We start from the raw sequence: 25,555 nt of genomic DNA, 5'->3' as shown, positions 1-25,555 counted from the left end.
AATAAAATTGTTTTCAGACCACTCTGGTGTTGAATATGATTCTTTACACACTTTATTTAGAGCTATGACAACATAATGTCGTAATTATTAATTAAATTACAATATCACAATTTGGATCTAAATTTAACATCTATATGTGCTTGATGCTGCAAATAAAATAAGTTTTGTTTTTATTCAATCATAGGCACAAAAATTTTGCAATATATATATACATATAAAGCAAAGATATAGATATCTTACTGTAAGGAGGACATGTATAAGCAGAACGAACATTACGTAATGTTGAAATTGGTTGATATTTATCACAATATAATAGATGAGATGAACAACCACTGTAAGGAGCACGAGGGAAATTAGAGAGAACTGCATAAGGAGTACATATTGCAGGAAAGGAAACCTGTGAATGTATAATATATTTCAAGGTCTTTTTTATAGAAACTTTGATAAAACATCAATTTTTTTTGTACGACTTACTGTGCAAGATCTAGAATTAGGATCTACAAAAATTGTTGGAGAAACGACTGATTGACAAGGTGAACAATTTGCACTTGCGCTACATGGTGGTTGAGACAATAAGAAATTAACATTTAGCATTTACTACGATGATGCAAACTCTTAGTTTACTTACGACATGATTGAAATGTAGTAGATGTATCTTTTATACAAGGATTTTGATTCCTGATTAGCTCATAGAATAATTTGCAGTGTCTGAAGACACCTGAAGTTTGACTCGCGAGTATGTCATTTGTTATACGCTCATATCAAATATTTGATACTATGTATGTATACATATTTTAGGATACAATTGTCAGAAAATACTACTATGTAAGTAAGCGATGATAGGTTTTGAAAACTTGGTTTAAAAGAAAACTTCTATTTCGTAGATTAAAATTACATTAATATTCCATATTTATACATTTATATGTCAACGCAGGAAGATTAATTGGGATGTGTTGGTAATGGAAATGTGAAGACGACCATCGTAGTTTCATTTGCGTTGATCTCGGACCATTCACTCATTTTTTTCTCTGCATTCTGCTTCCATCTGTCATCTAGTACCTCGGACGAACCACCAGACCATACCTATAAAAATGTAATTATTATACAGTATATCCTGAACACTCAGCATCGCAAGTAAATTCAATAATAACGACAGTAAACCTTCTCAAAATGAAGTGCCCAGGTGTAGATCATTTGGTTCTCCACCTTCATACATATTTTCTTCAATCGTCTCAGTAGTTTCATCGCAGTATTTCTTTGAAAGTTGATCATATAATAATACGCTTTCAAAAACATGTACCTGTAATGTCACGAAGCTGCTTAGCAACGTTCAATCTCTCAGTGAAATTAATATCGCAATCGTATTTACAACTAATTTATTACGTCGGCAGTCCCCACCTGGGAATTGTGATCTTAACAATCTTAGTCACCATCTTCATCTCCCTGAATATGTCTTTTACTTGCGACAGAGTAGTCGCCGCATCGACGTTTCTGCTGTTTAATTTGTGCACTAACCGCGAGCGTAGTTCATTATTGCAAAGCTGTTGGAGAAGTTGGAAGCAGATTCGTAAAATATAGCTACCATAAAGAATAAGCAAACCCTCGAGCCTCTTCAAGGCGGTGATGGTGGCTGCTACTATGTGTTCATCCATGATCGACGTCTCGGTCACACTTTTTCTCTCCCAGATTTTAGAAGCTTCCCATTGTCCTGTTCTAATGCACCTTGGGAACAAATTTTCCATAATTACAATGGACTCACGGTAACAAAAGAATCGAACAAAAGACGATCCATGATCGAGTACCATAGCCACATGGAGATGAAGTACCGTCTTTCCGCTTCTGGGTCGTGTAGGCTGATCATCGACTCACCTTCCCGAAGGTAATACCGTTCGCAGCTTTTGAAAGACAGTAGCGTGATACCGGTATCCAATTGTAAATCGGCGCAGAGCGCGTAGTACCAGGTGCGACCGGATTTGTCTAGATCGTTGTTGGACTCGAACTCTGCGATTCATAAAATGTCTGGAAGACTAAGTAGCTTCTTCAACGTTCAACGCTTAATTACCCAGTTCTCTTAGCTGTGTGATCGCCTCCGAATAGCGGCAAGAAAGCATGAGTAGATGAGTCAGACGAGGCATGATCAACTGTTTCAGAAACGTGGAGCCGATCGTGGCAGCCATTCTGCAGCAGACGAAGCCGATTTTGATCGCTTTAGAGACTTGTCCGTTTACCCATCTCGAGAAAAATATTCCCGCGTAAAGCAGAGCGATCATGTTCAATTCCTGGGCTTCGATGGCGTCTCTGCTTTGCCTGCAAATGTCGAGGCCCTTCTCCTCCAAAGACGGTATAATAGCTCTGGAAATTAGAGAAGGTATCTTCCTCAAAAATGATCAATTCAATTGCATCGTACCGTCACAAACCTGTCCTCGTACATGTGCGCAGTGATCAACATGTTGGTGTAGGATGTGCTCAAAACGAAGAAGTTCCCAGTGGTCCTTAAAGCAGTGTTCAAGCACCAGATAGCTGCCAGTCGCGCGTGCCTTTTCATGCCTTTGATCTAATCATCGGTACACATGAGTTTCGTCTAAGAATTTGTCATTCTAATCGATCAATTACCCTGAAAAGATCGAACATCTGCGCCAAGCATTCGGCTAACTGTTCGAGATAGTCCACGGTCTCGGTTATGCTGCCTTCTGCGACAACGCGTTCGTTGGTGCTTTCGATATGATACCCGCACTTCAAATTCCATTTCAGCCTCAGCAGTTCTTTGGTCGAGAATATGTCGATCATCAAATCGATCTTCGGGAACTTGTAGCCTAAATTATGCAAAGCCGCCTCGAGGATCTTCTCCGCTTCGAAGAGCGAGCCACTTTCGAGATAACATTGTCCTTGCAGGGTCTGAATCTTGGCGCTAAGGTAGGGCAGCAGGATTATCTCGTCGTTCGCCGATTGGAACAACTGCGGGCATCGACGCGACAAAATGAAAATTTCTCATAGTAATCCAGACGAGTCTTTCGTGTATATTCCTACCTGGGCCAGAATCGACTCGCTTTCTACCAGTAGTTTACGAGCTTGCGGTATATTGAAGGTCATCAGGCAGATCTCCGCGAACTCCAAAATGGCGGTAATTGTCATCTCATTTTTTCCTGATAAACGGAAAGTCACAAGCGTTTATTTCTTACACGGGTACCGATTGATCCGACATTACCAATGCCGCGACAATGGTCCAGCATCTGCGTGTACACCGTCATTAATATCAGATCGCACTGGCAATTGTTGAAGTCCGCGTCGGAGAACGTGACCGTCGGACTTCTTTCGATGCGTCTGAACATGTTCAGGCAAGAGAACCACTTGCCACGCTGCACTGTTCACCAAAGACGATTCGTTCAACCGCCGAAGATGCTTCGAACGTCATTTACTACCATTCTTTGTCCCCTGAACGTCACGCATGGTCTCGAACTCCGCGCTACCAAACATTTCCTCGATCACGGACGGCCTCCTCAATCTCTCCTCCCGTTTCGAGATCTTCCCTAGCAATTTTGCGAACTGGCCCTCACCGCAGGACTGGCAACGTCTCGAATATTGCTTCAGGTACTTCAATGCCTGGTTGTGTAGCTCCATCTTTTGGTTCTCCGTGAGCAGTCTGCACCGCGGCGTACAGCTCATTAGCAGACATGAAAAATTCGCAGGTCGCAGAGATCGTTGCTCACCGATAGGTCGTATCGCGAAACATCGTCATTTTGAACCTCATCAAACCGCAGGAAGCGTGCCGTGGAAGATCATCTAGCTCGGCTAGAAAGGTATCGGCGTAGCGACTTAACATGTCCGTGAGAGAGAGAGATAGAGAGAGAGAGAGAGGAATAGAGGGAGAAAGGGACGAATAGAGAGAAGAGAGACGAAAAGAGAGAGAACAGAAATGAATAGGGAGAGAAAAGTGACGAAGAGCGTCAGAGAGAGAGAGAGAGAGAGAGAGAGAGAGAGAGAAAGAGAGAGAGAGGAATAGAGGGAGAAAGGGACGAATAGAGAGAAGAGAGACGAAAAGAGAGAGAACAGAAATGAATAGGGAGAGAAGAGTGACGAAGAGCGTCAGAGACAGAGAGAGAGAGAGAGAGAGAGAGAGAGAGAGAGAGAGAGAGAGAGAGAGAGAGAGAGAGAGAAAGGGACGTATAGAGAGAAGAGAGACGAAAAGAGAGAGAACAGAAATGAATAGGGAGAGAAGAGTGACGAAGAGCGTCAGAGAGAGAGAGAGAGAGAGAGAGAGAGCGACAGCGAAGCAGTTAATAGAAACTGTGATGACAAAACAATTTAACTTCGACGGGGAGTCTAGCTTTTGGTCTTCGCGCACCTGGAATAGTAAGACCGATGCAATTGCAGAAGATACCAGTCTCCGACGCCGGGTTCCGCATGTTCTGGATAAATATTATCGGTCCCGAGTAGTTGGTGAAGTCGCCGGTAGCACAACCAAAGACTCGAATCTCGAACAGTTTTGCAACAGCTGAGACAACGAGGGAGCTTTCAATCGTTTCGCACATCCTTGTTAGGTCACGATCCTGCAATTACCTAGCCCGATTTCTCTTTTCTCGGATATGTTCATCAAACTCTCCAGCATGTGTCTGTTGACAGTCTCGCCAATTATGGAAGCGCACTTCAGCAGGAGCTGGTCCAAAGGTGTTAGGGAATCGAAGAGCTTCAAGATCATAACTAAAGCGACAAATGAAATGTGGAAACTTGTTCGTTCGGTATCTGCCTCGAGGATTCAGCCTTTACCGTCCATTGTGATCTCGGTGTCGACGTCCTCGTACACGAACTTGTCCGAGATTTTGCAAACCGCGATCAAGGTCTCATCGGTCACGATAGCCGACTGCCCCTGCAGAACGTTCCTGGCAATGTTCTCCTCTATCAGTGACATCATGCTGTCCTAATTTAAGACGGTAATTAGCTAATTACTTAATGTGTTAATTAAATTGAAATTGCGTGGCGAAGAACGCAAGGAACGCGAACCTTGAAACTTGATCGGTACATCTGCCATCTGTCCTTGCGTTCTGGTTGTTTCATGGTGCTCGCCGATTTCGCGAATCTGTTTCCAGAATTTCATTCGATGAGTGCAACGAATGTAAGTGTTCTACATTCTCCATCTATCTTTTTTAATGATATAAGAAGTATCGCAAATTCAGGAGGGCAAGGAAAATATTTAATATTCTTGCTCGAACGAACCTTTTCAACATGGTCACCGGAGGTATCACGTAGCCCTTCTCTATGGCTTCGTTCTTACTAATTATTACTATTTCCAGGCCCCCGGCTTGCAACAGACTCACCAAGTAGCTCTCAATCCAGCCCGGATTCCCGAAGCTCTTCTCTTGTAAGAGTCTTGAAGCAGTCACAGTCGTCACTAAATATGTACTGAGATCCCATCAAGTTCTAGCAAACTTACTTCTCAAGCTCTGCGGGCAAAGCATTCACATTCAATGTTTGACAAGCGAGGCCCGCGTGAAACCACCTGTCTACTCCGTGAAGTTCTATAATCTTTCAATGAGGAATCAAATAAGAAGAAGTCTACTGGATGTTCCAAAATTATTGTACATGCGGGAAATGAGGGGTTCACGAGGTCATTTGAAGTAACTTTTTCCTTAGGAAAAATTCAATCGGAGACTTAGTTTACGAGTTACTAGCGAAAAACAGTGACCAATGAGAGACGAGATTAGCTAGCGCGAGGCAGCCGAGCCAATGAGCGGAACTGGGCTTCGATCGCTCGTTGGCTCGGCCGCCTCGCGCCAGCTGATCTTGGCTCTCATTGGTCACCGTTTTTCATCAATAACTCGTAAACGATGCCTCCGAGAAAATTTTTGTAAAGGAAAAAGTTACTTCAAATGACCTCAAGAACCCCCCATTTCCCGCTTGTACAATAATTTTAGGATACTTTGTATAGCGTTAGATCAATCGAAGACTCTTTCTAGAAAACGCTGCTTGTTCTCTCTCTGAAGAGAGAAGCTCTGAAGCAAATCGATTCGTGGCAGGGTTTTCTATAAGGAATCCGCAAGCAGAAAATAATCGGTTACTTTGGCTTTGCCTAGGATATTCCGATGGATGTGAAATTCGGTCCCCAGTTTCCGGCCAATGCCCAGAACATAGTACACCATGTCCCTCTTCGTCAGAACGTCGAAGAGTTGAAGCGACTCCTGGTCGCTGTATTCGGCGTCGTCGATGATCATCACCCAAAACTCCGTGAAGCAGGCCTTCACCAGTTTCAGCAGGAACTTCCGCAGGATCTTCCACTTCTCTAACTTGGAGAGACTGTTGTACCGTTCCGACATGGGAAAGCGCACGTTGAAGAGCTGATTGAGGGAGCAGAGGAAATAGGTTTGGCGCACTCTGGCCAGTCGTTGGAGTAATTTGTCCTCGCGTTCTTTGCGGGTCGTCGATATGGTCAAGGACAGGCATAGAGAGAATATCAGGGAAATCAGGCTGTACGGGGTCTGCGCCGAGAGATTTGCCGTGTCACACTTTCAAGTGCCGAACATGGAGAAAGAGACTTTACAAGTTTTTGTGGAGGAGGGTTTTCGAGAAGCGACAAATGTCAACCTTGGCGTTAATCGGCCGCAGGGAAACGTAGTTGTTGCGCAGCCCCTCCGGAACATTCTGCATAAATTCGTCGAGCAGCTTCGTCTTACCTATTCTCGGCTCGCCTCTGAAAGAAGTTAGAAATTGACCGCGTAAGTTTCAGTAGGTTGAACGCTTTCGACTTAACGCTGAGGCTCGTGACACATCTACGGGCTAGCAGCATGCTCGATTGAGAGTACATATTCGTACTAGACGTGCGAGCATGGTGCCAGGCAGCAGGCTAACTTCTTTATTTTTTTATTAATTGTTAATGGGACTTTTCCTAATACGATCTCTCTCTCTCTCTCTCTCTCTCTCTCTCTCGTGAGCTTTTTCTAATTAAAATAAGACTTTACTTTTGTAAGATTATGTTGATTTTTATGAAAAATATAAATATTAATATATATTAATATTAACTTAAATATTAATATATATTAATATTAACTTAATATTATTTTATAACTCATATTAATATTAACTTAATATTATTTTATAACTCATATTAATATTAACTTAAATATTAATATATATTAATATTAACTTAATATTATTTTATAACTCATATTAATATTAACTTAAATATTAATATATATTAATATTAACTTAATATTATTTTATAACTCATATTAATATTAACTTAAATATTTTAGGAAAGCAATCTTAATTATACGAAATAGAAGTTAAATAAATGCTTGTTATACTCGTATAACTGTATTATACTTAGCAAGTTATGATTACGCCTTGAAATTGATGATAGAGCAAGTGTAAAGCATTCTTTAAAATAGGACGTCTTGAACGATACAGTTATACTTTTTGAAAAATGTGTTAACACTACGAATTGAAGGCCGAAAAGAATCAGGAAATTCGCTTTCGACCCCATCACAATACAATCAGTTTCTCTGAAAAGCCGTTACTTTCTTCAGAATTTAATATGTTACTTAATTATGACCCACAGATGGTCACCAAAACTCGAGCCACCATCTAGCCTTCATAAATTCCTTTTTTTGCATGTAGTTCCTGAGTTCTTGCCTGCAACGCTGGAACGAAAGATTGCGCACACTGTCCACGTCATACCAGTTCCGTAGTTCTATCTCGCTTTGTTTTGGTTGCGGGCGAAGCAAGTCTGGCTCGGGCCTGCCTGCGAGTGTAAACACGGACGGTGCCGGGTGGTGCATGACACGCCGCGAGCACGGCGCGCGTAATGCGAATATTCCAATATAAATAAAATGGTAGAATGATTCGGCCTTGAAGCATGATCCAAGGCAGTACGTAGACATGTCACGAGCCTAAACCTGCCACTTTCCGGCCAAATGATAAATCTTTGCAATAACTGAATAATTTATTATATATATATATAATAAATATTATAATATATATATAATATATATTATATATTATTATTATATTATTATTATAATATATAATATATATTATATATTATTATTATATTATTATTATTATATTATTATTATATTATTATTATTATATTATAATATAATAATAATATATAATATATATTATATATTATTATTATAGTTATTATATATATATATAATAACTGAATTAATCTTTCTAATGAAAGATACATCCGCAGGAAATCAATTTTCTCGTATGCGCATGATTACTTTATAATCAGCGTGTTGTATTTAGGTCTCGCGCCTTTGTTCGGCGGCTTAGTAGAGTATTCCAGCAGATTCATCATTATCTTCTGGAACTTCGCTATCTCGGCTTCTCTGCCGAGTAGTGGATACTTGGTCCACACTTGATCCGTCATGCTGTACCTGATCGAACACGGATTAATTGCATAAAGCGATTATTTTTTAATAATCGAAATTTAAACGAGTATTTTTTTCCGCACGTGGAACTTACTTCGGCTGCTCCTGGAACTCGTATATCGGACCCACGTTCGTGATTCCCTTCAAGTATCTCGGTTCCTGCAGAATGAAGTGCCTGGCCTCGAGATGAGAATGGAGGAAGCTTTCTCGGTCGCAGACCACCTGAAATCGCGCGAATTGGAATCGAATAAATCTTCGTCCTCTCCGGTTTGACGACTCACTTTGTCCTTGTAGGCGACCATGAGCCTCGCAGCCTTGTTCACTGATATCCCGATGACCGTGTATTCCCTCCGGAGAATATGGCCGACGACTCCGCAGTACGTCATTCCCGTGGTCACGCTGACGGTCACAGATTTCACGTTCTCCACGGTCAGGAGGGTGTTGCGCACCTTCGCCGCGCATTTCAGTCCGATCTGGGATTCCAACTCGTGTTTGTCACCACGCAAACCGAACACGCAGAGAAACATCAGGTCCTTATCGAAGAGGGAGGTCTTGTTCACGCATCCGTGCATTCCACCGACGATCCTTGATTTGATCCAAGTCATTTTTATCACAGCCAAAATATTTTCGTCGCAGCTGGAGGAGAAGGGAGTGAGAGCTCGAGAGTTGACACAGGAGACGGTATAATAGTGTGGAAAGTAACGCTATGTCCGACATCGTTATTTATCGTTAAGGCGTACGTTGCCATTGGCTTCGTTTCTGCCGTTCCAAAGATTGCATTTTTTATTTATATTCTTCTTATTTTAAGTTTACGTAAGGGCGAAGTGTGCGAACTATTCTATATTATCATTTCGAGACATTATCAAAGACTTATATCATTACTGTCTTGTTTTCTTTTTCTTCTTCAGTGTGTAGTTGACAACTGAATCCCGAACAGATCGCGTGTGACGCTAGATTCTTACATAGACCGAGACCGCCCGAGCCCGCCCGAGGTCGCCCGAGACCGACCCAGAACCGAGCACAGTCCCGAAGCTTTCGGGAGTCCCGAAACACTCGCGATCTCGAGATCTCGAGCTGTGAAATGTATTGGGAAACTTAACTTAACAGCGAAACTGAGTAAAAAAAAATGTCTCGTAATCCGGAAATGGCGGGTCCCTCAGGCAATTTGAAGCAACTTTTTCCTTTACAAAAATTTTCTCCGAGGCACCGTTAACGAGTTATTAACGAAAAACAGTGACCAATAAGAATCGAGTACGGCTGACGCGAGGCGGCCCAGCCAACCAGCGCACGAAGCCTAGTTCTGCTCATTGACTCGGCTGCCTCGCGCCAGCTGAGCTGGGATTCGACCGCTCGACCGCTGGCGCCGTTGGCTCGGCCGGCTCACGCCAGCTGAGCTGGGATTCGACCGCTCGACCGCTGGCGCCGTTGGCTCGGCCGCCTCGCGCCAGCTGAGCTCGCCTCTCATTGGTCACTGTTTTTCGTTAATAACTCGTTAATGGTGCCTCGGAGAAAATTTTTCTAAAGGAAAAAGTTGCTTCAAATGACCTGAGGAACCCGCCACTATCGGATCGCGAGACATTTTTGGGACACTCTGTAGTGGAAACGCGTATTTTAAAAGGATCGGCTCTCGTTCGGTCGACAAAGCTGCGTGGCAAGGCCAAGCCAGTGGCAACAAGCCTTTATGTCACTCGATACCGATGCGTTCGTCGAATAAAGCGTCAATTCTCAAGCTCCCATCTAATGAGCTCACTTGCAAACCAGTTTGTAAGCCGAGTTGACCAAGCTGATCAGCGTCTTCTTGCCTACCGTCGACGTTAGGACGTTGATGAACACGATCACTACCTGTCTCATCTCTGTCAGGTATTCCATAGGCTCGTCCATCTCCACGGATCTGATCACTGGTCTCAGCATGTAGCTTCTCAGGGCGTCTTTCAGACGAGCCTTCGCTATTTTCACAACTTTCGGCCGCACTGAGAAGCGGAACACCACATCGACGACGTTCCCAATGATTCGCGGCATTACTCACGGGTGTAATCGATTTGCCGGAACTGCGCTTCCAAATTGCTGGTCGCAGTGATCATCGCGTCTGCTTCTGACTCTATTGCTGTTGTCGAGATGAACTTCGGGTCGTAGTATTCCGCGCGATCTGTATCCTCTTTTAAACGAACGGTTTAATCGTTAAACCGATGATGTTTCTTACAATCGGCGCTGACAATTTTTGCTTATTATCTTATTTATTTTATTATCTTATAATAAATCTTATAATGTATCTTTATATTTTATTGTCTTATTTATTATTATAAAGATTAGCTGTCTAGTCGTTAGCGAGGAAGTAAACGCGTTGTTCGATTTGCGACTCACCCTCGGTACTGGACACCGGCTCGTCTTCCTTAGATTGGTACCACGAACTGGTGCACGCTATGATCAAGGTGTGGACACCGTCCGATAACGTTTCGTGCACATACTCGTTCGGATTCACCCACTGCCAACTACTGGGTGCAACCAGAATGTCGCCGCCTCTGACAAAAGGTACGTTGAATAGCAAAATGGGTCCAACGAGGACGGTTCGACAGCTTTAAAAGTCTACAGGGCCCGTCGCCAAAATTCGGACAAACTTAAATTTGAATTTCCTGTGCGCACATAACCTCAAAACATCCGAGCAGATAAGATCGAGTGCGCGTTGCGCTGAGCGTTCGCGGACTGAAATTATTCGGTTCTTTGGATACTCGAGATTCGACCGTCTATAATGTTGCCGCTAAATATATTGATCCAGAGACATTCGAGAAATGATCTGCCAATCCAACGAGAAAGAGCCATTCGAAAGAAAAGTCTGTAAGGACTCAAGCAGTTAGCGAAAAGGCTCAAGTCATCATCTCGGAGAATCTAGTGCTGTCACTGGCAAAACTGGCAAAAACATTGGGTGTTAGTGACACTACAGGATGTCCCAAAATTATTGCACAAGCGGGAGATGAAGGGTTCCTGAGGTTATTTCAAGTAACTTTTTCCTTTACAAAAATTTTCTCAGAGGCATCGTTCACGAGTTATTAACAAAAAACTCTGACCAATGAGAGGCGAGGTCAGCTGGCGCGAGGCGGCCGAGCCAACGAGCGGTCGAAGCCCAGTTCCGCCGATTGGCTCGGCCACCCCGCGCTAGCTGATCTCGCCTCTCATTGGTCAGCGTTCTGCGGTAATAACTCGTAAACGAAGCCGCGGATTGCATTTCCGCAAAGGAGAAAGTTGCCTCAAATAACCTCAGGAACCCCTCATTTCCCGCTTGAACAATAATTTTAGGACACCCTGTATAATGGGTCGTTTCAGGCCGAGGGTAGAAGCCGTCATTGAAGCCAAAGGGGGCTACACAGAATAACCGTGTCCTAAAATGACATTATTAGTGTGATGTAATTTTTTTTTAATTCTCACAATTTGAAGAATAGACTTTTGTTTAAACGAATCGTTCCTTTTGTCCGGATTTTGGTGGGGGGCCCTGTACACAGACAGCGATCGTGTCATTACCGGCAGAGACCCTCGGCAAACTTTACATCCCACACTGGTTTCCCGGTGATAATGTAATGAGACATGGTCTCCGGATCTCCGATGGACGTGAAGTAAGTTCTTCCGGAAGCTATCGCTAATTTCACTGTTTTAGACATATTTCGTTGAACGTGTAACAATTGAAAATGACGATCATACGGTTAGAACGTTTGCAGATAAATTCATCGGCTAAGGAAGCTTCGATCAACCGGGACGAACCTCTGAGCGTAACGCCAACTTCAGTCTCGTAAGTCCCAAAGTGTTTTTGGATGATGCAAGCAGTTTGCATGGCTTCTATCGCCAGATCGCGCATCATCATGTCGTTGCTTAGCTTCCACATTACAATGAACGCGTCGCCAGAGAACTTCAACACGTCGCCGTTGTGCGACAGTATTTCTTGCACCATGGCACCGATGTAGCTGTTCAACGTTTCGGTCAACTTCGATGGCCCACCTTTACCTGCTTTCGTGTATTTCTCAGCGAGATCCGTGAACCCTGTCGTCGCACACTGCTTCGGTGAGTCTCTTTATTTTCGTGCTTCTTCGTGCTTCTATTTTCAACGCGCAGTATTATTGTTATTGCGTTACCTGATACGTCGCCAAGCATCAGAGTGGTATAGTACATTCTTGTGTGATAGTTGTCGTAATAGTCCAGAATCTCGTCCGGGCACATAGAGGCGAATATTTTCGTGTGCTGCTCCAATTTTGACTCGAGTGCTCGTGACTTCCGACTGCCGTCGTGGTCATCTGAATTTTCTCGATCAGAATTCGATCGGTTACGATGCAGATGGAATAGATTTTGAAACGAAAACTGAGAAAAATACCCACCTAATTGCATCAATTTTTGGACACCTTGTCGCAAATCCCTGACCGAACCACTATAGTGAGGTATCATCGCACTCTGTTCTCATATAAATTTTTCTTTGTTTATTGTACGTTTTAATTAAAGGTCGCTCAAATGACGAGTGATCTTCTTTGGAATGGGAATGGAGTCGGATGATTAACCCGTAACGACGGACACGCGTTAATTAGTACACGGTGGCCCACAAAACTGTTCGTACACCTCTTAAAACGCGATAACCTTTTTAAAACTGGACTAAGTGACTCGAATTTTTTTTTAGATGATAGCGGGACTAGCAGAGGGTGGCCAAAATGCTTTTTTAAAATTTTGCTATCACTCGGAATGATAAAAAAAAGAAAATAAAAAGCTCGCTTTTTAATCTTTTTATCTGAGGCTGTAACGGAAAATTAAAAAAATGCCTCTCGTAGATCTCGGTAACTTATATGCATGCTGAAAGGTATTTTTAAATTTTCGTTGTATGCTCAGATAAAAAAGTTAAAAAACGAGAAATTTTTACTTTTTTTTGTCATCCCAAGGAATAGTAGAATTAAAAAGAAGCATTTTAATCATCGTCCAGTAGAGTCATAGTCTCTTTATCATCTAAAAGAAATTCAAGTCATTTAGTTGAGTTTTAAAAAAGTTATTACGTTTGATAAGGTGTACGAACATTTTTGCGGGCCACTGTAGATAGAATCAGCGAAGAGACTGTGCAGTAAAGAATCATTGGCAGAGTGAAAGAAGTTTTGACACAATGCTAGTCGATGGATCTGTGATTACGGGTTAAGAAACCATATTCAGAACGCAATATTTCCGTCTTAACAAATCAGGTTATAAACCAAACCGCGTCTGTACCTTGGCTAAAAAAAAATGTATTTAAAGAAAAATTCAGCACCATTCGATAATGCGAGCTCTGCATCTTGGCTGATTCGAGGTATGCGATATCGCTTCAGTAAATTGCTATATCGTAATTGTCTTTTCTGTAGCTTCGAACCCACGATTGAATAGCATTAAAGTTGGCCGCGTACGTTTCAGTATCGAAACATCAGAGCTTAGAGCAGTATAATCTAAGCATCGAAGCCCTTTGCTAAAAAGCCATGTTCCGTCTGAAGTGTGAAATTTTGACATGAATTTCATTAGATAATGAAATAATCGGATAAATACTCTGACTACGGCCGCTGCATAAATACGAAGATCTGATATAGGAAAAGCTGTTGTTTTATTACTGAAATCTAATTTATTTTTTATTGCATCTGATACTAGAAATTTATACAATAGCAGACAAAAAATTAAGACGAAAAGAAAGAAACCGCTAGAACACATCGTGATTGCAAATCTACTTCTAACATTTCCTGCATTTATCTGTATATCATTGTTCAAATTGATTTCAGCTATGATATCAATTGCAGAACAAAAACGATCCTTAGCGCGCAAGCGATGGATGCAACGATCCATTTTTCCGGTTGTTTTTCGTAGTCTGCTTCTTTTTAATCGATCAGATTAAAGGCTAATCTTTGAAAATTTGGACAAAGCTGACCTCCAAGTTGTTTCCGATCTGTCGACAATAGTTCAGAAAATGTCCCCTCATGGTTACGAAGTCCTATCTACACGTCCTCTTTAGTTAAGTAGCAACTTCCGTGATTTCCCGGAAATGCCATATTTCGGGTTGCTCTGAATTTCGCTGTGCTAGTTCTACACCTATGTAATTTATTGCTGCGTCGATGCTAAGGATCGACGGAGTTGGTTAAGCGTGTGATGCGGAACGTGGCACGAATTCCCGGAAAACAACTCAAAATGGTCTGTTTGGATGTGAGTCAGGTAAGAAAAACCGCGGAGCTACAAGGCACGTGGTAGATACCAGGTACATGACCGTTGAATCGTGTCGTGCGGCCTCCGAATTGCCTTCGAATCGTGGCGTGTGGCCTCTGAATTGCCTTCGAATCGTGTCACGTGGTCTCCGAAATGCTTTCAAATAGTGGCATGTGGCCTCCGAATTGCCATCGAATCGTGTCACGTGGCCTCCTAATTGCCTTCGAATCGTGTCACGTGGTCTCCGAAATGCTTTCAAATAGTGGCATGTGGCCTCCGAATTGCCATCGAATCGTGTCACACGGCCTCCGAATTTCCATCGAATCGTGTCACGTGCTCTCCGAAATGCTTTCGAATCGTGGCATGTGGCCTCTGAATTGCCTTCGAATCGCGTCACGTGGTCTCCGAAATGCTTTCAAATAGTGGCATGTGGCCTCCGAATTGCCATCGAATCGTGTCACGTGGCCTCCTAATTGCCTTCGAATCGTGTCACGTGGTCTCCGAAATGCTTTCAAATAGTGGCATGTGGCCTCCGAATTGCCATCGAATCGTGTCACACGGCCTCCGAATTTCCATCGAATCGTGTCACGTGCTCTCCGAAATGCTTTCGAATCGTGGCATGTGGCCTCTGAATTGCCTTCGAATCGTGTCACGTGGCCTCCGAATTGCCTTCGAATCGTGGCAAAAAATTAGAAATAAAAAATTTAAGTCATCGTTTTTATTCTAGCATTACTATGTATTCATATTACTATGTATTAATGTACAAGCATGCTAACCACTGCTTTTTTTGCCGACTGCCCCGAGTTTCTGTAAAAACGAGCCGCGAGGCTCAAAAAATCGCGATTTAGTATTCTCAGATCTGCCGGTTTTTCAATTCCGACCCCCGAACATTTCTGGGAGAAATGACTGTACTTTGAAGCTCCGTGAATAAACTCCGATTAACCAAAGACACGCTACACGTGCTTTTTTAATATACGTATCCTAAGATAAATCATAATTGCTTTAACTTGTATACTAACGTGAAATCAACTGTGCAAACTTCACAGCTCTATGTTCGACATTAAGAAAGTGAAACATGCATTGGTAGATTTCGAAATGAAACAAACCAAATATATGTATAACGGTTACACAATATATGCGTATATAACTGAAATTAAAATTAAAAAATATGTGATCTTAAAATGAGACCACTACTGCAACAGTACTGCTGCAGTCGTCGAAGCGCGAATTGTTGCGAAGGTAGCCAGGACCAATTGACAATAAAATACACCGTGTTTCTCTTTAATTGGTGTGTTTATTTAACTGAATTGCGAGAGATCTATAAACCAGAGTTCCGGAGAAGGGTTGTCGGTGTTTAACAATGAATACACTTCTCGTGACAATAGACAATATGTGTTTATTTAATAGTTTCGCTATATAGATACTTATATGACTTGTCGCTCTAACAGATCGCTGCCTACAACGTGACGGCCGAATTTTATTGTGCCTGGCCCTACTATAGTTCCTTATTGTGCTTGAATCTATGATGGGTCGACGTCATCTTTGTTTTACTCTTAATTATTCGTGTATTTTCTCTCTCTCTCTCTCTCTCGCCTCTCCTCCTTCATACCGTCGGCTGACAGCTAACAAATTGGATTATACTCGGTATCGTATCCCGTTTCTCACGTTTTTCTCTCTATCCCTCTCACTCTCTCGTCGGCATCTTCTTCTTTATTCTTCCGTGAAGACGTCGCGACACGCGAAATCGATTTCTCGCGAAACGCAGGAATTCGTTCTTGCGCGGGTGCCTCGTTCGCTGTTCGGTTTATTTTTCTCGTTTTACTACGAAAGTAACGACAAACATTCTCCTCGGGGGGCGAAAACGCGACACGCGCCATTATTGATTCCTTCTACCGCACGATCGATGAACACATTTGTCTCGCGTCGCGTGTACCTTTTGTCGCCAGAAACTTCGTCCGATCTTTTTGTTCTCGGACCGCGAGAGATTTCGGCGATGACACCGCTAGCCGACCGAGATGCAACACGGCTGTTCCAAAATTTTGCCACAGTTTCGATCGAGTTTTCAACCTCTACAACTACACACGCACAGATGCACACAACAAGCAGGCATACACGTTCGCGCGCACCAGGTTCGGAAATGAACGAAACTGTGAACACGTGCTCCCCTCGTGTTTCATCGAGCGACGCGCCGATCGATCGATCGATCGATCGAAATGATCAAAATCCAGCGGCGGAGGAAAAGGAAACGGTTGCTGGCCGACAATGGTACACACCTTATAAATTATCCAAGAATTAGAAAAAGTGAACAGAGGGGTGGCTCCCCGTCGAGAGGATTCGCGACCGGCTTTTTTTCTCGTCTCGCGCGAGACGCCCGGCCGTCGTTCGAAATTTGTTGCAACGCGATCCGAATCAAACATGGGATAAATCGTACAGAAAATATGTCTTTAGTGTCTCGCCAATGGTTTCCACGTTCTATCGCTCGCGATCTCCCAAAGCAGGAACGATTTCCTGGCAAATGAAAAACGCTCGCTCGGTCGCGGTAGCTTCTCATGTCTTCGGTCTGCGACGAACGCCGAGGTTCCGGTCCCTCGGATCTCGTGCGCGTGTGCTCGGCCGCGTTCACACAGAGATGCATATGTATACATTAATCGTTATAATTATACGCTCCACGCCCTCCGTTTTCCCGGTATAATGTACAATGGTTCGTTTCGCTCGACGAAGGGCACGCGACTTCCACGAGATCGGTCCCGTTTCCTCGCATTCGCTCCTCGATCCGGCCGATCTCTCGATTAACCAATTCTCTCTATCTCTCCCTCTCTCGTAAACGAACGCGACGGCGCGTTCGCACATAGTTCTCTTCGCTTTTCGTTTCTAGGACTTTCGGTATACTTCGTTGTGATGCTACGCGCCCTCGAATGCGAGGGTGACCTCGTTCTCGGTCGCAGACAGAAGAGATCGAATTCGGTCTCGATGCTTCCCGGGGCCGGTGGTGTCCGGTGACCAAGAAGCTCGGACAAACGGGAACGCGCCGCAAGAGACATTCGTTTCGCGTATTTGTTGCTTGTTTCCTCGTTTTCGCCTATTTGTTTACTTTTTCTTTTTTTTTTCTTCTTCTTTGCTCGTTACGACAAACACGACTCGTTTATATAATGGCACACAGCATGGCAGTTGCAACAATGTACTTCAATAAAACTGTTTACTTGTTTTTTTATCTTTTGTTTGTTATCTTCATTTATAAGTTTACCTTAGCTTAATTGTTTTTTAACTTACTGCTAGCCTCTCGTCGCCTTCGTCCGCTGACTCCTCCGTCGCGACGTGTCCGTCGATCGGGGGCTGCTGTCGCGGCCGCGGACCGACAAGAGAAATCGAAAGAAGAGACGCGTCGTCGCGCGCGCCGCGATAGGATCCCCGCGATCACGGCGATCGTTGCGCGAACAACGTCGCAACGCGACGGTTTAACTTGAAGCGTCGTGTAAGACTAGACTTTTAAACTTGCTCTCCGCTGTTTACATCGTTCCGTCCGTGTCTTTTAGCTTTCTCTCGCGCGCGGTTTTCTTGTTCTCTCTCTCTTTCTTTTTTTCTGGCGCACGCATGCACACGGATACGTATTATTATCCTTTTAGGTATGTACACGCGATCGAAAGTCGTATTGCGTCTTTAAAGCGAACGATCGAACTCGAAGCTTCGCCGTTTTCACATCGTCAACGTATCTCTATTTGCTTTAGCACTCTCTCTCTCTCGCGCGCGCTCTCTTTCTCTCTCTCTCTCTCTTCCGTTCTCTCATGCTCTCGTCTATTTTCTTGCTTACACACACATACACATGTACACACATGTTCTCAAAAGTTCTCTCTGTTTCCCATGCTCTGTTACACTTAACGATTAAACACGTAGAAATTGGAGAATAAAAAAAGGGGGCAGGAGGAGCCACGTCGTCGCGGCGTCGGTTCCAGGAGGACTCGCGGCCCGATCGTTATATAGCGTTTCTCGATCGCGAATTTCCTTCGTCGAAAAGGGGACTTTAATCGCGGGAACGCCGCGAGGGTTGCCGAAAACCGCGGACCTCTCGCGTGTCGCGGAAAAACGGGGAAGAATTTGTTTCGCCGGGCGGCCGCGATTCCAGCGTGGACAGACGTGACGCCGCCACGGCCTTCCTTGCGCAATATTTCACATAAAAACGTTTTTCATCGTAGATACTAAACAGTCGAGTCGAAAAATAATATCGAGACGGCCTCGTTCACGCGCTCTCACCGTTCGAACTCGCCTTTCCTCGCCAAGCACATTCTCGCACTCCTGTGTTCCACGGAACAGTCTCAGCTTAGGATCACTCGAGTGTGGGACCGAACCATTGGATTTCCCGCGACCCTGTCTCTCGTTAGAATTTTCTCCCGTCCCGTTAATTCTCCTGTCACGTCGAAACGGCAACCGGTCGACCCTGTGCTCGACGAACGCAAAAACGGCCCCGGGAAAGTATGCAGTATTCTGACTGGTGGCGTCCAGCGATATTCTCTTGACGCTTTGTCGCGACACGGATATGTACAACGAACGGAAAAAATCGACGAGCAACCGCAATGAAAAGTTCGGTAGAAAGATATATCGTAGCCGCCATTGGACTCGGACAGACCGGCCGGTCGAACGAACAGAATTTTAACGAGCAAAGGATCGAAACGGTTGCGCGTTTCTCCCTCGGGGCTATACTTCTCCCCGCTCGTCTTTCGCTTATTTAATGTATCCGACACATTCTCGAGGACAGACTATGTTAAATAGAACGAGACGCAACATCGAAGCATTTTTCTCGCATATCTCGCGCGGGCGATTTATTCTTTAAACAGTCTTAAAATCCAAGATAAGTGATCAATTGCTCGAAGCGATTATACATCCTACGGTTACAACCTTGTTTAATCATCTAATTAAGACGGGTACGATGATAAAAGTGTTGGAACGATTGTTTTATTACTGATTGGAAGTGTGGATAATCGAGCGTGTTCGGACAATAAAGAGTGCCAGTAGTTAGAAGATTCGTAAGATTCGAAAAAACTTTCTCTCAGGCCCTCTCAATCCTCGAGCGATCGAAAGAAAGACTTTTCTTTTTTCTTTTTCCCTTTTTTTTTGTTTTGTTTTCTTTTGTTTCTCCGTTTCCGTTTCTTTTCATTTTTTTGTCGTTTTCTCGCTTTTCGTTCTTTTTATGTTCTTTGTTTACCACCGGCGCAACACTCACACACGAAACACAGTCACTCCTTCATTTTAACAATTGTGTCGATTAACGATTAATATTAATTTTTCATCTGCTTAGCTATATAATATGTATATAATGTAACACGATGATATAGGCTTGATATGACGGTGGTACACGTTTACTAAACCGTTTCAAGTGTTTTTTTTTCTTATTCTTCCTACCTCCCTCGCCACTATGCTCCTCTCTTAGGACATGTCCCTTCCCCGCCTCTCTCTCTCTCTCTCTCTCTCTCTCTCCAGATCCAGTGATCAACAATTTAAACGAATCACCTCGTCGCGATCGACGTGAGAACGGACACTCTTCGTTTCCCAAAATTATACGCCCCGAGCCGCCTAATCGTTCCAGTCGGGTTACGGGGATACATTAGAAGCCAGAGGTAAACGAAGTAAACCAACTTCGTACGGTAGATTGCGGTGTCTTTGATTATCGTGTGGTGTCACGTGGTATTACGTGGTTCGATTGTCTGGAGTCGTTTTCGTCTTTAATCTGTCAAACGGGTGTCAACGACTGAGCTCGAAATTATAGTAGAGAGATTCGTCGACTAATCAAAATCTGGAAGAACAATCTGAAATTGTAAATTGTATTACATATTTTGCTTAAGAGTAAATACAAGTGTGCTTTCTAATTTTGTTAAAGATCTAGTTAGCTGCCATTCCGTTGATCCGAATATTAAAGGACATCATTTTAATTATTTGAATGAACGCTGGCGCATGTGTTGTGTTTGCCGAAACTAAAATTTTACTGAAATTGAACAAAATACGAAGCTACAAGTTACGCGCGTTTGTAACGATATTTGAATAAAACACACGGTGTACATAGTTTCTAAATACTTGAACCGACGGCGTCAAAAGAAATCGTTTCAATGACAAACGGTTGACAACAGCGCATCTTCGATTAGAGAATTCGCGAAACGATAGCAAGAACGTAAATTATTGAATTTAAATTATTTGATATTTGAATTATTTTTCCAAGAAAAGCAAATTGCAGTAAGCACATATCACAATGCAATTAAAAGCAAGAATAAAACATTTGGCAAAGAAGTCGACTAAAAAGTGGTCCGTTCGTCCCGATTAACAAGTTAAACGTCCGCGAAGGTGCACGCCGAAGAGTGTCAACATCCTCAAGTTCTTCTAGCCAATTCCGACAGCCGGTTCCCGTGGACTTCGTTCGCTTTCCCCCTCCTATTCGCTGTACCGCCCTGACGCATCGCAGCGCACCGGAAGTCTTTAACGCCGGCATAGCAATCGACCCTAGCGTTTTCATTAGCGCTCGACGGCGACCGCGAGGTTTGTTCCGTCGACGACGGCCTGGATCGCGGGAAGAGTCGACGGCGGAGCATCTCCACGATCGAACGCAGGCCGGTGACGGGACTCTGTATTTCGTTCAGCCCACGCAGGACAGGCGAAGCAAGGCAAGACGAGGCGCGTTCGACGACCCGTGTCGTTCCCGGCGATCGTCTGTCCTGCGCGCGGATCCGATGCCCTTCGATTCCAGCGTAAAATCTAGCTCCTACAATAGGTAGAGTCTCGCACGTGATATCAAGTCCTCCGCGGGAGTAAGAGGTCTCCTCGTTCGCTGGTTCCGGAGCCCGAGCGGACAAAAGTGTCCGCGCGCCAGCGACGGGACACAGAACGCGTTTTCCGTTTCGTTCGCGAATTCCAGGGAGCATTCTTTCCGCGTTTCCATTATCTCCTCAAAGTATTAACGATAAAATTTTACACTTTCAACACGTCATTTAATTCTCCGTACGGCAGACACGACGACATAATGCATAGATTCATTTATATACATATAATATGTATACAGCGAGCGAGCCGGGCCGAAGCGCGTCCTGGCACTTTCTCTCTCTCTCTCTCGAACAAAAACAAAATGGCGTCGCGGCGACAGCTTCCTCGCGCGTAGAGATCAGTCCACTCGGAGGACGAGGCGGCGCGCTTCGCCCGCGTCGCTCACGGGCCTGTTCAATTGCGCGACGGTGGACCGGGACACGTTCGACCGGAAGTTTCGAAGCTGTCCGCCCAACGGAACGACGCCCGCGATTCTTGCACGGACAACGGGACTGTCTTCACCGTCTCGCAGCGTTTCGTCGCGCGCCCGTCCCGCTATTGGGAACCATGCGCTTCGATCTGGTCGCACGTTAGACAAGTCCGATCCTCGGTCGACGTTGTCTGGGTCCTTCCTTCTCGCCCGGATTTTTAGAATTGCCCATCGATGTATCGTCCGCGATCGCGAAACGCGTGAGAAAATTGACGAGCCTGAACCCGGACCCAGGCATCGTCTTCCCAGCGATCGTCGAAAACGTCCGGCGTTCAAGGGTCGTTTCTCTCGAAGAGATCCGTTCAGCGAGATATCATCTATGTATACACGTTAGTACAGGCGTGTCTCTCTAGACTAGCTGCACAGGTTTGTCCGAGCATCGGAGGCAATCACTCGTTCCGGCGGAGAGAAGACGGAGAGACTTATCTTATACACGTTCTCTCTTCGGATAGATCATGGACAGAAACGCGACTGGATAATGATCATAATTATGGATTCGTGTGAGCACCTTATTCAAACGGATCGGGCCTAGCGCTTACGAAGGCCCTGCTGCCAGCTTCTTCTTTCTCCTTTGTCGGCCTCCGACGCTCGGCTCGGAGCTGCGCGCGCACAGGAATGGGTACAGAGCCGGAAGCGGACACAGGTGTGTGGGACCACGACTACCGGCGGGCCTATCGAAGAAACGTCGACTATTTACAAATGGGGCTCGTCTCGCTACGATCTCGCTTAGTGCCTCGTGTTTCATGATCCTGATATATTCCCCGCTGTCTCGGTGGGTCGGCCGTTCTCGCTGCACGCCGACCATCCACGCTCGTGGACCGATCCTACGCGATCATTCCCGACACGCCACGAACACCGTCGCGCTCGCCCGTGCTTCCCACGATTCACTCGGTACGGCCGATCTATCCGTTTCCCGAAGGTGATCGCGACGACGATCGTCCCCGAGAATCGTCCACGGAGAGGTGCGCGCGCACGGTCTCTCGAGACCGTTTCGTAAAGCGGGCAGCGTGTTTCACGCGGTCGCGCGTCCATCCTCGCCGGGAAATCGTCGATCGTCTTTCCCGTTCGCGTCTGCGACGATCGTCCCGACGGCCGGCCGGATGCGCTCGCGACGACGCACGAAGAGAACTCGAATTTCCCCATTGTGTCTCCGACGCACTCTCGACGAACGAAAAAGGAAAAGCAGAGAGAGCCGCGTCCGCGTTAGTCGCCGAGCCTCTCGTTCCCGGCGCGCTGTCCGAACAATAATGGCTCCTCGGACGGTGAAACGAGAACGCGTCGACGAGATGGCGCTCCGTCGAGACACGGCCGCGGCCGAAGACTTTAGGCGCGCGCGCGCGCGCGCGCGGTCTCCGTTAGTAGAAACAACATCGTAACCGTGTGTCCACACCGAAATCTACCGTAAACGTTCTCGTCGCTTAAACGTACTATATTTGCCAACAGTTTCCATAAATATCGTTCTAGCGCGAAAGGTCCGTAACAACATTATAAACATCTACACGGCTCTGTCAACGTAAGTGATCGAGGCTTGAGAAACTATATGGAAGTCGTACCCGACGGTTGGGTCAACGGTCTCTATACACTCCGTAATAATCGTAGCTCGAGTAAATACGAACGGCGAGTTCACGCCCCTAGCGATTATGCTACAACTGTGTACACTGGCGTTTATTAGCGTTACCTGCGTGTTTTTATCCTTTGTTTATACTTTTTTTATATATATATACAGAACGGCGACGCGCCGGCACGCGTACCTCGCGACGTTGCCATTTAATTCGATGAAGATCGTTCTTGCCTGCCCGCCGCGCCCCGCGAACGGCTTCTATACAAAACCGGACGATATAACAATCTCACGACGACGAAGACTCAGAATTCAGAGGCGGATCGACGAATGCTTCGACTTGAAATGCGTCGGCTTCGCGTGGGTTCTCTTCGTGGGTCTCGTCCGCGCATCGCGGGGGCCCGTCGAGCGACGCGCCGGACGCGCGAAACGTTCGTTTTATTGTCATCTTGATAGCTAAACCAGCACCATGACTCGAGTTTGCCTTTCCTTTCCGCTGATCCTCTCGGCGCTCTCTCTTTCTCTCTTTTTGTCTCTTTCGTTTTCTTTCTCCCATAAATTCCGGAAAACGCCATCGTGAGGATTTTCTACTATTTCCCTCTTCCTCGAACTCGTCCCCCAATTCTCTCGGTCCCTTCGTAGCCTAGAACTTAGCGCTCGTTGTACAACGACGATCTTTGGACCCGTGACGAGAATCCAGAAAAAAGGGGAGGGGGGAGTGTTTTCGCGGGGGCGAACATCGACGAAGCGTTCGCGGATTACGACTTGCGGCTGTGCGCGGCTGTTTTATTTTTCTCTCGGCTGCGGTTCCCTTTCGTTTGTTTTTCTTTTCTGATCGAATCACTCGGATCGCGGTCGATGGGGGGATGAAAGTTGATCGGCAACGGGAGGGAGTCGATGGCAGGGTAACACCGTTGGATCTCGATATATAGTTTCCGTGATACGCGTACGTACGTTCTCAGTCGCAACAAAACCGCCACCCTCGCGTCGTGTTCACGATCTCCACCGCGTTCTCGCGTTTCCTCGTTCGAAACCGGGCCCCGTTCTCGTTCCATTCCGAGGCACGAAACTCGACCGGCAAACGGTAACGATCAACGTTCGGTTCCTCGCCAGAAACAGAGCGTCTCCGGAGGACTCGGAAACATGCAACCAACTGGTCTACTGAAAAAACTACCTAAGATTCTATCGTAACAAGTATACTGGATCATCCGTCGACGCTCCGTTTCTCGTTCATCCCGCCCGGTCATCGAACAGTGCCACGGCAGACCGTCGAGTTTCGTAGGGCCAAAGCCCTCTCGCCGATCATGGGATTAGTCTGGCGAGCGTTTCTACGCGACGACAAAATTCGTTTCGCCGGTGTACGGAAACCGTGAACGCGTCGTGCTCGGAACCAGCTGTCCACACGTTCCGTCGCATGGCAGCCCACGCCTCTACCGCTGTTCTTCTCTAATCGTACGAGGGTTCTGTCGACAAGATCGATGATGTCTCTTCTGAGAAGTCCTCGTGGAATGGCCAGCCCCGTTTACGATCTCATTTAAACGAGGCCTGCCACCGCCCCGCGGATATTTGATCCTCTCCTCCGTTGGTCTCTTGGAATGTCGCAAGGGCGACGTGCTCGGATGATGATAGTGTGATCGGAATGGCGGGTGACGATGAAAACGAATGATGACCGCGAACGATACTTTTGGTTTGTTTGTTTGTTTTTTTTTTGGTTTTTTTTTGGTTTTTTTTTTGATGAAGTACGAGAGTGATTTTGGTGAACGACACGTAGGTAGAATGCTGTCTGTCGGTACCGTCGCTGTTGGAGTCGATGAGGTATCTTTCTGTTCGCTGTCGCTCTCGTTTTTTGTTTTTTTTTTGTTTTTGCTAAGACTCTAGAAATGCTCTAGACTGCCTCTACGGTTGCGTGTGTGTGTGCACATGACAACATCGAAGAAACGAAGAGAGACCGATATTTGCTTTCTACACCGTAATTGACCGTAGCTGGCCTCGAGTACTTATCTGCTATCCTGCTGATCGATCTTCGGCTGGTCTCGCCTGCCTTTCGACTCCGATCCCTTCGATGTCTTCCCTTTCCTGGAAAAAATGATCGGAGCGTCGTCCCGGCTGGACAATTACAAGATCATTCGGGGAAAGATGCCCAGGGTTTTCCTAGAAACCGAACGGATTGGAACAACGGCG

The 25,555-nt window shown here is 45.3% G+C and overlaps 2 protein-coding genes across 16 annotated transcripts in view; both read right to left on the bottom strand.

Annotated features, from left to right (window-relative positions):
- Nucleotides 1-22: 22 nt before the first annotated feature.
- Nucleotides 23-13,601, bottom strand: LOC117217559 (adenylate cyclase type 10). The gene is made up of 30 exons (XM_076524275.1): nt 12,488-13,601; nt 12,120-12,395; nt 11,883-12,006; nt 10,686-10,888; nt 10,120-10,390; nt 8,651-8,954; nt 8,464-8,591; nt 8,220-8,375; nt 6,577-6,682; nt 6,321-6,470; nt 5,429-5,520; nt 5,212-5,364; nt 4,999-5,074; nt 4,765-4,915; nt 4,558-4,698; nt 4,343-4,492; nt 3,708-3,789; nt 3,411-3,640; nt 3,206-3,361; nt 3,028-3,143; nt 2,614-2,955; nt 2,418-2,554; nt 2,063-2,352; nt 1,803-2,001; nt 1,399-1,722; nt 1,162-1,300; nt 629-1,083; nt 475-553; nt 241-397; nt 23-146 (listed from the first exon to the last, which is right to left on the bottom strand). Exons 1-27 carry the CDS (start codon nt 12,792-12,794, stop codon nt 940-942), a joined length of 4,947 nt encoding a protein of 1,648 aa, XP_076380390.1. The 5' UTR covers nt 12,795-13,601; the 3' UTR covers nt 23-146; nt 241-397; nt 475-553; nt 629-939.
- Nucleotides 13,602-15,922: 2,321 nt separating this feature from the next.
- brp (ELKS/RAB6-interacting/CAST family member bruchpilot) overlaps nt 15,923-25,555 on the bottom strand; it is a 168,349-nt gene continuing 158,716 nt past the window's right edge. For all 15 annotated transcript variants that reach the window (XM_076524062.1, XM_076524063.1, XM_076524061.1 and 12 more), the window contains one exon: nt 15,923-25,450. In XM_076524062.1, the coding sequence (XP_076380177.1) occupies nt 25,372-25,450 (79 nt within the window). In that variant the 3' untranslated portion in view covers nt 15,923-25,371. The remainder of the gene's footprint in view (nt 25,451-25,555) is intronic.

The sequence above is a fragment of the Megalopta genalis genome, chromosome 8 (assembly GCF_051020955.1).
Source record: "Megalopta genalis isolate 19385.01 chromosome 8, iyMegGena1_principal, whole genome shotgun sequence".
NCBI classification, from domain to species: domain Eukaryota; kingdom Metazoa; phylum Arthropoda; class Insecta; order Hymenoptera; family Halictidae; genus Megalopta; species Megalopta genalis.
The sequence above is the reverse complement of the archived record's forward strand: the minus strand, read 5'-3'. Positions and strand labels throughout refer to the sequence as shown.